The following is a 13,697-nucleotide window of genomic DNA, read 5'->3' as shown; positions in this document are numbered from 1 at the left end:
ACTTTACAGAAGTTGTTTTTATTTTAAAGTTAGTTCAATGGACCATAAGCTAGCTAGCTATCCCAGTGTGTGACTGCCATATTCAGTGTAAAGGAAAGTTACTTTTAAAAGTAATGCATTACAATATTGTTACTCCATAAAAAGTAACTAAAAAGTAAAAGTAAAAGTTTCGGGGTGGTGATGGCGCAGTGGATAAGACACATGCCTTTGGTGTGAGAGACCTGGGTTCGAATCCACTGTGAGACACCAATGTGTCCCTGAGCAAGACACTTAACCCCTAGTTGCTCCAGAGGCGTGCGACCTCTGACATATATAGCAATTGTAAGTCGCTTTGGATAAAAGCGTCAGCTAAATGAATAAATGTAAATGTAAATGTAATGTAAATGTAAACTAATTGCATTACTTGGTTACTTTTTATGGAAAGTAATGCATTACGTTACTTTTTATGGAAAGTAATGCATTACGTTACTTTTATGTTACTTCAGCTGGGATGGGCTTGCTTAATTGTTTTTTAATAAAAAGATGTGTCAGTGAATAATTGGGAAAACAAAGTAGCTTGCGTTACTTGTTTGAAAAAGTCACTCCGGTATTTCGTTGTAAATTTAAAAGTAATGCGATACTTTTACTGGTTACTTGAAAAACAAATCCGATCTGATTACATAACTTGTGTTACTTGTAATGCGTTACTCCAGACGCTGGCCATATTCTAACATACAGTATAAAAACACATTTGCTTGCCTAGCACATGAAAGTAGTAAAGTTTATTCTTCTCGCATCACCTTGTTTTTATATTGTAGTGATGCACATAAATGTGCCATGTGTACATGTATGCAAGGTATTTTTTAATCCAATTATGGATCGTACTCAATTCAAGACTGAGATGAGAGTTTTATGGCTGTTGCTGTGAGAAACCTGATGGTGTAAAAATATATTTTTTAAAGTCATTTCATGCTTGTATTCAAGTTGAACTAAACTGAGCATTGTTTTCTGTTACTGGTAAACGTCTCCTCACGCGTACTGAAGTCATATATGTTTTTTGGTGGGGAACCTATTATACAATAGTTAATAAGAACCACCTACAGTAGCAACCACAAAGGACACCGCAGCTTAAAACTGCTATCAATGTGTTTATGCTGAACACTGTTGAAACTCCATATCAGCATGCTAAATACAAGATATCAGATCTCTGCGTGGAGCACTGGCTGCTGTCAGACACAAATCTCACTGGATTATTACAATTAATGGCAAAATGAATGTTTAGAAATGTAAACTGATATTTCCTACTGACACACTACAGCAAAACCATTGTTTAGCTACTGAAAATACTAGTGTTCTAATCATTTTGGCCACTGTATATTTTTATTTTAAATTTATTTTTATCAGGAAAGTGACACCTGTAATGTTTGCAGTCGTGGTGATTAAATGAAAAGCAAGCGCATTTCGAAAGATCATAATTCACACTTAGACCACATTAACACACATGCAATAAAATGCATTTTCCTCTCAAAGCATGTCATCTTCAGATCTATTTCCACAAATTGAACCAAATTAAAAACCCCTGGTTTTGTCCCCAGTAATGTAATGCCCAACCCTCAAGCTTCAACGTGAAGTATGACACTGACACAAGCGTATAAATAGCTCCATTATTACAGACAGGCAACATGACACCAGCATGGGCGCTCGTGCTTTGTGTGGTGAATGATGGGACAATGGGACATATGACGATGAGGCCCTCTGGCTATTCATAGATATTGTCCACAGCTACGTCTAGCTGCTGTCGGCTGGAGTGTGTCTGTGCAAGCATTTTCAGGAAAAAACAAACAAAAGAAAGCTCAAGATGTGGAAACGAGAAAAAATGTGGATGATTAAGCGTAAGTGTCACATTTTGGATGCATGAAATACCATTGCATGTGATGGAGATGGACCGATTATCAGAACCTGTTGGTCCTTTAACCACTCATTTTAGATTTAAAAAAAACCCACTAACACAAAATGTAAATGTAAATTTTGTGTGGTGTTAGTGTAGAGGTATGTGAGACTTCATGTCTCATGTCTGATTTCTGTTTTAGCACCTACTGAGCACCCAAAGGAGTCAAAATACAGGCCTGTGCTGGAGGTATTCCCCTTCACAAATACACCAAACCCATTTACACCCAGCTAGTGGAAAGTCCCGTACTCTTCTCTGTTTGTGAACGGAAAAAAAAGAGTGCTGCCAGGCAGCTGCATTGTTCAGTGATCTCGGATGGATCGCCACAACCACGTCCTCTCGCTATACAACCTTGACCATTCTTGGCAAGTTTGACATGTAGTTTGGTTCAAAAGAGGAATGTTTGTTTCTAATGCACAATGAACACTGTTCACATTAAATACTAAAATTATTAAAAATAAAATCTCATTTTAACAATGTACTTTAACTTAATGTACTACAATTACTAAAACCTAAATAATACATAAATAAATAAAACTATATAGATTAATTTTTAAAAAATTACAAAAACACAAGAAAATGACTAAAACTTTAAAGTAAAAACTATAATGGTATAGTATAAAACACTGGTTCACATATTTACAATATGGGCAAAATTTACATTATTTTCCAGTTTGGAGTCTAATAAAAATAACTCTAACTGCACCGAAAAGATAAGTCTTCAAAAGATAATTATTTATTATATTACTGACATCAAAACTGAAATAAAAAACAGGTCAAATATGCAAATCAAACTGACGTCAAAAACCCTGAAATGGATTTGATGGAAATTGAGCGTCAGACCACATATACATTAAACCAATTTCCAAACTGAATTTAAAATGATGTTACAGAATCTTGATCAAACTTGACTAATATTTGGTGTCAAATTGCTATCAAGGCTGGGTATCTGTCGGTTGTCTTTTGCCCAGAGTTTACTACCCCGTGACCCAATGAGCAGGTTCAATCTGAAGAGAAGCTCCCCTAAAGACGAGTTCCCAAACCTGGACAGAAACTACACCCTGATGGGCCGGATCCTCAGCCTGCACATGTACACGCGACAGTTCAACCGGGCAACTGAAAGCGGGGTCATTTTTGATGATATCATACGCCCTGGACTTGAGGACCCGGGTGAGTTATTTTGTGTGTGTGTGTGAGAGAGAGTGTATTTGGCAGTATGAAGTTTCGAAATGTCATTCCCACGCATCTTACACAAACTGTTAATTTATAGAATGAGTCATAACCTCCAGTGAACAGTTACTGCAGACAAACGAAACTATCCCTTCTCTGAATGAACGTACACCCACTGCCCTCAAAGAGGGGAATACAGCTAATATATCTGGACAACATTAATGCTCATTAAGTCATCTTCATCATGGGAACCCTTTTTTTCTGACACTTAATGGCATGTTAATTGCAATTAGATGAAAATTAGTTGTAGTTTACATCACCTAAAACTTAATGAATCAAAATGTACTTTAAAGTAAGTTTTAATTTATATTAATTATAAAGTGCACATTTTGAAAGTGTATTAAGATTCAGTCATGAACGCATCTCTCGTTAAGCAATCTTAAGTGGCCTTTTATTTCATTAATATTATATGCAAGTATCATTTTTAAAATATATACTTCTAAGATTTAAGACCACATTCAATACAACTAAGTGCACTTACTTTTTCCAAGAGACTGCATTTATTCAGGTTTCAAGTTTTACTTTCCCTCTGGGGGAATTTGGTTACAAAATTGACTAATCCACACACACACACACACACACAAGTTGGGTTTCCATGTTTTATGTGTTTATTCCATAGGTGTAATGGTTTTTATACTGTACAAGCTGTATTTTCTGTCACCCTACACCTAAACCTACTCCTTACAGAAAACTTTCCGCATTTGTAGATTTTCAAAAAACTTAATTTTGTATGATTTATAAACCTGTTTCCTCATGGGGACCAAAAAATGTCCCCCACAGGGACAAGGATTTTGGGTATTGGCATCTTTGTGGGGACATTTTATAAGGGTTACCAGGAACACACACACACACGTTTGTTTCTGTGAATTGTGGGGACTTTCCATAGACTTCCTAGGTCCCTACAATGTCACAAAATTCAGGTTTTACTATCCTTGTGGGGACATTTGGTCCCCACAATGTAACAAACACAAGTACACACACACACACACACACACACTGTCTGTCACAGAAAGTACATGTCAGAAGAGACTCACTTGAATATCAGGTCCCAGTTTCTATGTATCTGTGGACCCCAGTCATTATCTGATATTTTAATTGTTAAATAAAATGATTAATTATATTTTTATTTAATTAATTGTATTATGAATTAACATTTTAATAAGTATAATATTTTATATGTATTTTTTTTTTAATAATCTGGGTTGGCGGTCCCTGGGAGGGAAAGTTTGACAACCTGTTTTTAAGTTACACATTTTTTGCCATACTAAGTCTGAGAAAGAAAAGGTTGTGAATTAACTTTTTTATGTCTGAGTGAACTTTCAGTCTACAGCCACACCTTTCTCTCAGAAATCAGATATGAACCATAATCAAATATGAATCACATTTGTGTTCGTAAACCCTGTCCATTGATGTTATATTTTAGTTCTAGCCTGACTTTGTCTGGCAGGTCAGTCCACAGGACCAAAAACAGTGGGCTGTTTAGCAGGGGATGCTCAGTCATATATCCTGTTCTGTGACTTCTTTGACCGTATTATCGAGTCTTGCCATGGCTACAAGGTAACCACTGACACTGTTCAAGAGAGCGACTTCAATTATGACAACCTGAAGGTAAGAAGAAAAAAAAACACCATCTAAAAAATGAGATTAAATGGGGACTAAATGGACATGTTAGACTCAATTTCTTATCTGAAGATTTTCAGAAGATTTTAAACCACACCAAAATATGCAACCAAAAGTGAGTTTAAGATCATCAGTTTTATAGCTCCATTACTGACAGTAAGTGTTACATTTTAGCTTTAGGAAAACATAACTTCATTTAGTCTCATTTTCCTCCCAGTGTAATGTTTGTGATTGTAATATAGTCAAGAGATCTGTAGAACAGTGCAAAATATGTGGTAGTATGGTATAGATGTGTAAAATGTGTGTAGGGTGGTGATGACTTCGATCAAGCATATGCTATGAGTTGTGAGGTGACTGCAGGCCGCAGCATTGAAGATTTCTGCTTCCCCACACACTGCAGCAGAGGAGAGCGCAGACAGCTCCTCACACTGGCCAAAGCAGGTACTGCAGTTTAGTCTAAGTAGATGGATATATTTTATGCTGCTAATATAACTTGTTTCATAGTTTTAGAGCAGCTGGGTGTGGATCTGCCTGGAAAGCTTTTCTCCATAGATGAACTCAGCCATGAGAGTGAAGACCGCAGGGTTGTGATGGACTCTCCACCATTGTCTTTGATAAAGATTGGTGTGGCTCGTGACTGGCCCGATGCAAGGGCCCTGTGGTTGGTTAGAGTTCATAATTTATGGTTGTATATGCTTGCATCAGAGCCATTTACAGTATGTTTTTGCCTTGCAATTAGGTTAAGTGAGGACGGGACCCTGGCTATTTGGGTGAACATGGAAGACCATCTGAAACTGGTGTCTTACAGAAGTGATGCCTGCTTACAAGAAGCATTTAAAACAATCTGCATCAATGTGCTGAAGGTTAATTTTGACTGACTACCTCATACAATATAATATTTATATGTTTTCAGCAAGAAGAAAAACGGTCTTAATATTGAACCCTGAGGCATGCCATAAATATATACTATATATGGTCTATTCAGCACACACTAACAATCTAAAACGTTTTTAAAGATGGAGACTCTATATAAGAAACTGAGACATCCATTTATCTGGAAGCCTCACTTGGGCTGGGTGGTCAGCTCACCTGCAGAGGTTGGCACAGGCCTGAAGGCAAGTGTCACAGTGAAACTGCTGCATCTCGCCGAGAACAAACGCCTGGATGACATCCTGGACAGACTACGACTTCAGATGGAAGCAACTGGTATGGCACAACTCAGAGGATCTGTAGTGTAAAATCATGCAGGATATCAGCCACAGTTTAACATAAAAATGTAATTAGGCTGCATCCAAATATACATACATTTTTCACCTTCTAATATATAGATTAGAAGGTATTCAAAAACCAGTTATGAATGCCAGTGAAGCGATGCAACTAATGCTTTAGGTCACATTACAGTGGCAACATGATGGATGTTGTACGTCCGGATTAAATTCATACTACACACATTCATACTATATTAACCACACTTTTCTTTAATCTAAAAGAGGTACCTACTCAGAGAGTATGCGGTTTTGGATACAGCTTTGTTTTTCTTCTGCCGTGGAAGCCTATAGCCCATGTAAAAGGTGGTGAAATTAGAAAGACTTTCCTAGTGGAAATTTTGGGGTGTCTCTTATATTTTCTAGTGCCACCAACAGTCAAAGTTTTGACACAGCTAATAACTTTTCATAACATTTTCATTAAAACTAAATTTGTTTTGCTATTCCTTGTACAAATTTAGCACAACATTAACCAAATTCTGCTCAGATGATCTTCACACCAAGATTGTTAAATTAAATCAAATAAATAACAATTGATCATGCATACATTATATTGTAGCTGCCACTGCTATATTTTCTCTATTTCCTTTTGTTCATCAAAGGAAACTAACTTCATTTAGTTGCTACTCTGAACAAACTCAATGTCGCATTATTTGCATTTAATGTGCAGGCTGTCCTGGCATCTACAAAATCAGCAACCTGCAGACCATTGGTTTTAATGAAGTGGAGCTGACCCAGCTAGTAGTGGATGGGGTCAAACTTCTCATCCGAATGGAGAAAAGATTGGAAAACAACGGTGGCATAGATGACCTGGTACCTGCTCAGAAGTGAAGCGGCCATCAGGAGGCTTTTTGTTTTATTGAGAACTGAAATACCATTGCTATAGAGAAAAGTCTTCTGTTCTGATCAACACTATGATGAAAAAAGGGACTTTGCAACAAGTTTTTCTTGATGTTTGTAAAATGTTATTGAATTCTCATGAAGATATGTCTAGATTATATTTCACCCTATTCTACATAAAGACATTGAAGCCTATTTTAAGCCCATTACAATCTTCTCACTAAGCCATTACACACACATTTTCATGAAAATGTCACAAAACAGAATTGTAATAGTCTTAAAATAGGCTTAATTTTCTTTAATATGTAATTTGTTATTTTTTTCTGGGTCTGAAATATGACCTAAGCAATGCATTGAACTGAAAACTACATAAAGGATTGTCACTGCATTCGAGTTTACAGACCAGTTTCACAGTCCGTGGTATTTACTAGCTGTATATTAACTAAAAGCTAAAACTTTATAAATACTACCTATACACATTTTAAAAAGTAACTAAATAAAAATGACAAATGCATAGAACAAAATTTCAAAACTTAACATTTAAATGAAAAATAAAAAATAAAGCTAAAAACAATTCAAAATATTAAAGAACAAAAGGTATGAGTATAATAATGATTCTAACACTAAGCCAAACACCAAAAAACAACAACTAATTGTTGTGTGTATATGTACAACCACACACATATACTGTATATATACATACTCATTTATAAATTCAATATATATATATATATATATTGTGCCCTCCATAAGTATTGGGACAGTAAAGACAAAATTGCTCTGTTGGCTGTGGAGTCAAGACATTTACAAATATGATTAAAAGATGAATATGAGACAAAACTACAGAATGTCACATTTTATTATTAGCCGTTTCAACACATGCATGTTTTACCAAATAAAAAGAACAGCACTTTTAGAGTTCATCCACTCATTGATGTGAGCATAAGTATTGGGACAGTTGAACATAAGGCAGATATAAAAGATTAAAAGCTATTATTTAGTTGCAGATCCCTTGCACACAATCACAGCAGTGAGTCTGTGACCCATAGACATCACCAGACTCTTGCTCTCATCTTTGAAATGCTTTTCCCAGCCTTTAATGCAGCCAATTCCAGCTGTTGCTTGTTTTGTGGAGTTTCTGCCTTTATTCTCCTCTTCAGCTGGTGAAATTCATGTTCAATCAGATTTAAATCTGGAGATTGACTTGGGCAATCTAAGACTTTCCATTTCTTTGCTCTTATAAATTCCTTAACTGAACTGGCAGGGTGTTTTGGGTCATTGTCCTGATGCAATATGAAGCACTTCCCAATGAATCTGGAGGCATTTTCTTGAATATTGGTAGGCAAGATGGTTTTGTACCCTTCCAAATTCATTCTGCTACTGTCATCATACATTAAGTCATCAGTAAAGTTGAGAGGGCCTGTTCCAGAGGCACCCATGCATGCCCATGCCATGACACCACCTCCACCATGCTTTACAGATGAGACTGTATGCTTGGGATCATTGCAGTTCCCTTTTTTACTCTACATTAGTGCTTTCCCATCACTTAGATAAAGGTTCATCTGTGTCTCATCGGTCCATAAACACAGTTCCAAAACTCTTCTGGCTCACCTTTGTGCTTTTTTGCAAACTCTAATCTTGGCTTTCTATGTTTGGTGCTGGTCAGAGGTCTGCATCTTGCTGTGTAGCATCTGTAATTCTGTGTCAAAGTCTCCTGAGGACAGTAGATTGTCAGAGCATCACCCCAGCTTTCTGGAAGTTGTTGGTGATTTTACAGACACGTCTTTTAGGGTTCATTTTCACAGCTTTTATGATTTGTCTGTCATCAACTACTGTTGTTTTCTCAGCTGATCAGGTTGTTGTTGGTTGCTGGTGTCGCTGGTGGTTTCCAAACTCTTGATTTCTCCATGCCCTTTGTTTTTGCTAGAGCTCTAACTGACTTCCTCTTTTCTTTTAGGATCCAAATTGCTTGCTTTTCTCTCAAAGTCAGCTCCCTCATCTTCATCCTGGTTTGTGTGTCATCATCGAATGCAAGATTCAGAATACAGAAGTAATGGATATAACTGATACGACACATTCCCTGCTTTTAATATCTGAAGAATTAATGCAACAGGACACAGCTGATCACTTAGAAAGACCTGTGAGGCAACTGTTCCAATACAAAATGTTCCAATTAAAGTGCTGAACTTTTTATTTGGTAAAACATGTATGTGTTGAAACGGCTAATAATAAAATGTGACATTCTGTAGTTTTGTCTCATATTCATCTTTTAATCATATTTGTAAATGTCTTGACTCCACAGCCAACAGAGCAATTCTGTCTTTACTGTTCCAGTACTTTTGGAGGGCACTGTGCATTATTTCATTTCCATTTAGTTTGAAGTATTAAAATAACTAAATTAAATAAAACTAAAACTTAATAAAAGACCTATACAGACAATACATTCAGACATTTAACTAAAATTAAAATAAATACAAATCACGACAGTAGTAATCCTAATAAATAACACTACCAAACACAGATGCTAAAAACAACTTACATACACAGTAAGAAATGGTTATAAAAACTGAAACAGAAGTGAAACAAGTAGAAGGAAAGAGGAGAAATAAGAAGCGATACTTGTATCCTTTGCCGCTGTCGATGGTCTTTACACTCTTCGGTCTTCACAAGAGGAGGCCTTCACACGACCGCAGCCGCGGTAAACTAAGCTTTTTATACCAGTCTAACAAAATACTAATTGAATTTAGCTGGACACACTTTCCTTATTTTTCCACAACAAATGGCCGAGCAAGCGCACACACTGACGAGATACACGAGACAGAACGAGACCAAACGCGATATCAGCACGTCTCCACACAGTAAACAAAACAAGCATTTCCTAGCAAGAACTGCGCTAAACACTAATAAGACAAGTACATATACTTACGAGCTACTTTTAACTTCCGCTGATAAAGACTGCTTCTCTCAAAGAGTATTTCTTTATATCCTAAGCATATATGATCATCTGCAAAACAAGACCACAATGTTCAGTTTTCAGTTGCTTATCAAGAACAAGAAAAATACACAATGTATTGATTGCAATGAGGTATGCAGTATACTTCAAAAAAGGACACAAGACATTTTAGTTCAAAGACTCATTTCAAGTAAGCTTTAATGTGCTCCAGTGGGACTGAACCACAGTGGCCCAAGGGATTTTTCCGCAGAAATGTACAGTACTATGTCCAGAGAATAAATGGGAAGAGTGTGTGGAAGGATGAAATGTGTTGAAGAGTTTAATTGCATTTGTTGGAGATCCTCAGCCTTCAGCTTGCTTCCCATCCAAACAGCCTTTAAAAAAAAAAAAATGGAAAAAATAAAAAATAAAAAAATGGAAATGTACCATCACAAAATGGAACATAACAGTTGACTTTCGAACATTCAATGCCTCTCTGAACCTTAATCACAGCTTTACCCTTTAATATTATCACGAATCCTTTTTCTCAAACTACGCAAACTTGACCTCATCTTCCCTTAAAAGTGTGCAGTCACAACCTCTTTAGTCAGCATAACAGTAATACAACATAGACAGCATTGCACATGTAACCTTCGATACTTCAGTACAAAAGAACTAGTAGAAAGTACCAGTACGAGTGGCCGTAACCCATCATCATCATCTTCACCACAAAACAAATAACAGTTTACAAAAAAAAAAGTCATGCATTCTCTGGATGAATTTCTACAGTTAATAAAACAGGAAGGCATAAAATGGCTTAATAAATAAATGTCCAGGAGTTACAGTTGAAGCTATTCTCATCTCTCGATTTCGAAGGAAAACACTCATCTCAGTGTTGCTGACCTGGCCACTCCTGCTCCAAACACACCGCAGGACTATTAGTATCAGTGTATGTTCTGTATGGAATGTTAATGTCGACGTTCTTTTACTAATTTCTAGCTGATTTATACATCCAAACCCATCTGCATCTGGGAAACACACCGCCTGCTCTACAAAACACTTACTCGTTAATTCTGATGTTACGATCACATCTAATTCTCACTCTGAATTAAAAGGACAATTCATCCAAAATTAAACTTCTGTCATTATTTACTTGATAGATAGCCTCATGTCCTGCCACGTATGCTGTTATTTAATTTGTCAAAAAAGTACATTTTCAGTGATTAACAACTTAGATTTTGAATTGTTACACAAAGTGTAACGTATGGCTATTGCACAGAAGTTGCATTGTGTGGATTATTATTATGGTGTTTTATTATTTTTGGCGCTACTACTCAGAAAAAGCTGCATAATTCTTCGAAATGTTCTAATTCCATGAAAAATAACATCATACAGGCTTTTGACCACATTAAAATGACAGAACGTCCATTGTTGGATCAACTGTCCCTTTAAAAACAAATGTTGATAAATTATAAAACTGTTCAAATGGAGTGGTCTCAAAATAAAAAACAACAACAACGAAGACAGAAAGCAACTAAACAAGTATGACACATTGAACATAATATTTCTGTACAGTGACTATACAACACCTCCACATAAGTAGGCTGAAAGTCTTGTATTATACAACTCTATCATCAATTCAATACAACAAAAACATTCTAGATTTGAACTGTACATGTGGAAAAGTCGGTTTTAAGTCCGTTACGATAATTCGCTCGACAGATCTCTGTCCTGCCGACCCTGAAAGGGTTTCGATATTATTGCAAGATGGTTGATTTAACCAGGCGTATATGCGAGAGGTCATGAAGATCAGGCTAGGGCGTTTTTTCTCTTTTCATCTTTTTGCATTCATATTTTTTCTCCACTACACATTACAGCAGTAGCTTACAGAAGCAGTAACTCAAAATGGTGCTCAAACTTCCTGGTGAGATTCCTCTTTTAGTGTTCCCTATAGGTGTGTATTTTTTCCGAACCCTTTGCTTACAGCTTGAGCTCATTGGCAATTTTGGAAGCGATGTTCTTGAAGGCGATGGACGTCCCCGATATGCGTTTGAAGCGCACGCCGTTGAGAGACAGGCGGGGCAGTTTGCACACCTCCATCTCCCATTGGACGAGACTGTCCTGCCGCGCGTCGCCGTGCACGCAGAAGAGCAAGAAGCGCTCGCGCTGCTCGTAGTCGCAGTTGTTGGCGTCCAGCACCTTGCGGATTTCTCTCATCATGTCTCCCGACTCCATGGACGAGGTGGTCTTCATGCTCCAGGTGAAACGCAGCGATCTGGGCTTCGAGTCACGGCCTTCCTCCTTGGGTTCTCCGGATCCGCTCCTGACGACAAACACAGAAGCGTTCATGAATGTCAGATTGATTCTCATCACAGATTAGAACATGGGTGTGAGTTAAGGCTGTTTACACGAAGACCAATAACAATAGAGGTAAAGTTTTAATAAAATCACCCTAATTATATGAGAATAGTACTACAGCTATACTGATAACGAACAATCACTGAAATCACCTTTAGAGAGATTTTTTCCAAACACTGATCACAATCCACACAACTTAGAACATTTACAACTGCAATGGGCACTCATAATGAACAACACATTATCCAGCATTGTTTTATGCACCAATAAAGCTATTGTTCCTGGTAGCAGCTATTTTTGCACTAAATGCGAATAACTACAGTAAGGTCTGGAAGTATTCGGACACTGAGGCTGCGTCCGAAATCGCATACTTCTCTACTATATAGTATGCGAAAAACAGTATGCGAGGCGAGTAGTATGTCCGAATTCATAGTATTCGAAAAACAGTAGGCGAGAATTACCCGGATGACCTACTACTTCCGCCCGAATTCTGTAGTAGGCATACGATGGACACTTTACTATCCCATGATGCCACGGGAGAGGAGGCGTCATATTCGAAAAATGGCGGAAAGCGGCGACGTGGCTGTTTTCAAGTGCAAGTACATCAAGGAAAAACGTTGTTCATTGTGGTTAAATTGCACTTGTTTAAAATAATCAAAGTAAACGGCTGACTTATTAAAGTTTAAACGTTGTAAATCGATGAGATGACTTCATGAACATGGCGGATGTAGTACGTCCGAATTCCATTCATACTACCCTCATTCATACTATATAGAACGTACTTTTTTAACGGTCGAGAAGTACGTTTGAATTCAAATGTAGTACCTACACAAGTAGTATGCGATTTCGGACGCAGCCTGAGTTTTTGTGCTTTTGCTTTATACACCACTCCAATGGATTTGAAATAAAATAAATCTAAAAGTTTGCACTTCAATCACTTCTTGATTGTTTTAAGAGGTTCCACAAAAATATGACATTTACCATTTAGGAGTTACAGCCATTTTAAGAAAAGTACCTCCATTTTCAGAGGCTAAGAAGAGGTTAATTGACCAGGTGCTGTCCATTCCCTATTTACTTCAAGACAAATAAAGCAGGTAAAAGATCTGGAGTTGATTTGAGGTATCACATTTGTATTTGGAAGCTGTTTGACTGGTGCTACCAATATGAAGTCCAAGCAGATCCCGATGAAAGTGAAGGAGGCCATCATTAAGATGAAAAACACAACAACATAAATCTATAAGAGAGATAGCAAAAACCTTAGGTGTGGCCAGATCAACGGTTAGCTACATTCTTAAGAAGAAAGCAAGCACTGGTGAGCTCAACATCATCAAAAGGCCACGGAAGACAACTAAAGTGGATGATCGCAGAATCGTTTCCTTGGTGAAGAAAAACCCCTTCATAACATCAACAGAAATGAAGAATACTCTGGAGGAGGTAGGCACATCATTGTCAAAATCCACCATCAAGAGACGCCTTTATGAATGTAAATACAGAGGTGCAAACCAATGGTCACATTCAAGAACAG

The 13,697-nt window shown here is 37.3% G+C and overlaps 2 protein-coding genes across 3 annotated transcripts in view; one reads left to right on the top strand and one right to left on the bottom strand.

The window, feature by feature from the left end:
* Positions 1-1,740: 1,740 nt before the first annotated feature.
* LOC306867256 (creatine kinase B-type-like) lies at positions 1,741-7,429 on the top strand. The gene is made up of 9 exons (XM_079412860.1): positions 1,741-1,871; positions 2,070-2,116; positions 2,899-3,097; positions 4,605-4,765; positions 5,086-5,218; positions 5,282-5,438; positions 5,517-5,640; positions 5,794-5,983; positions 6,713-7,429. Exons 1-9 carry the CDS (start codon positions 1,838-1,840, stop codon positions 6,871-6,873), a joined length of 1,206 nt encoding a protein of 401 aa, XP_079268986.1. The 5' UTR covers positions 1,741-1,837; the 3' UTR covers positions 6,874-7,429.
* Positions 7,430-10,005: 2,576 nt separating this feature from the next.
* LOC306867762 (serine/threonine-protein kinase MARK1-like) overlaps positions 10,006-13,697 on the bottom strand; it is a 65,387-nt gene continuing 61,695 nt past the window's right edge. Inside the window, exon 18 of one of the 2 annotated variants that reach the window (XM_079413620.1) lies at positions 10,006-12,137. In XM_079413620.1, coding sequence (XP_079269746.1) covers positions 11,795-12,137 — 343 coding nt within the window. In that variant the 3' untranslated portion in view covers positions 10,006-11,794. The remainder of the gene's footprint in view (positions 12,138-13,697) is intronic. The other variant, XM_079413621.1, reaches the window with a different exon arrangement.

Source organism: Barbus barbus, assembly GCF_936440315.1.
Source record: "Barbus barbus genome assembly, chromosome: 49".
Classification (NCBI taxonomy): Eukaryota; Metazoa; Chordata; class Actinopteri; order Cypriniformes; family Cyprinidae; genus Barbus; species Barbus barbus.
The sequence above is the reverse complement of the archived record's forward strand: the minus strand, read 5'-3'. Positions and strand labels throughout refer to the sequence as shown.

Bases quoted from the DNA above. Each gene is read 5' to 3' on its own strand.
- LOC306867256 (XM_079412860.1), top strand. From the start codon at position 1,838: ATGTGGAAACGAGAAAAAATGTGGATGATTAAGC. The intron at 4,766-5,085 runs GTAAGAAGAAAA...AAATGTGTGTAG, and splicing joins TCAATTATGACAACCTGAAG to GGTGGTGATGACTTCGATCA. The intron at 5,984-6,712 runs GTATGGCACAAC...TTTAATGTGCAG, and splicing joins ACTTCAGATGGAAGCAACTG to GCTGTCCTGGCATCTACAAA.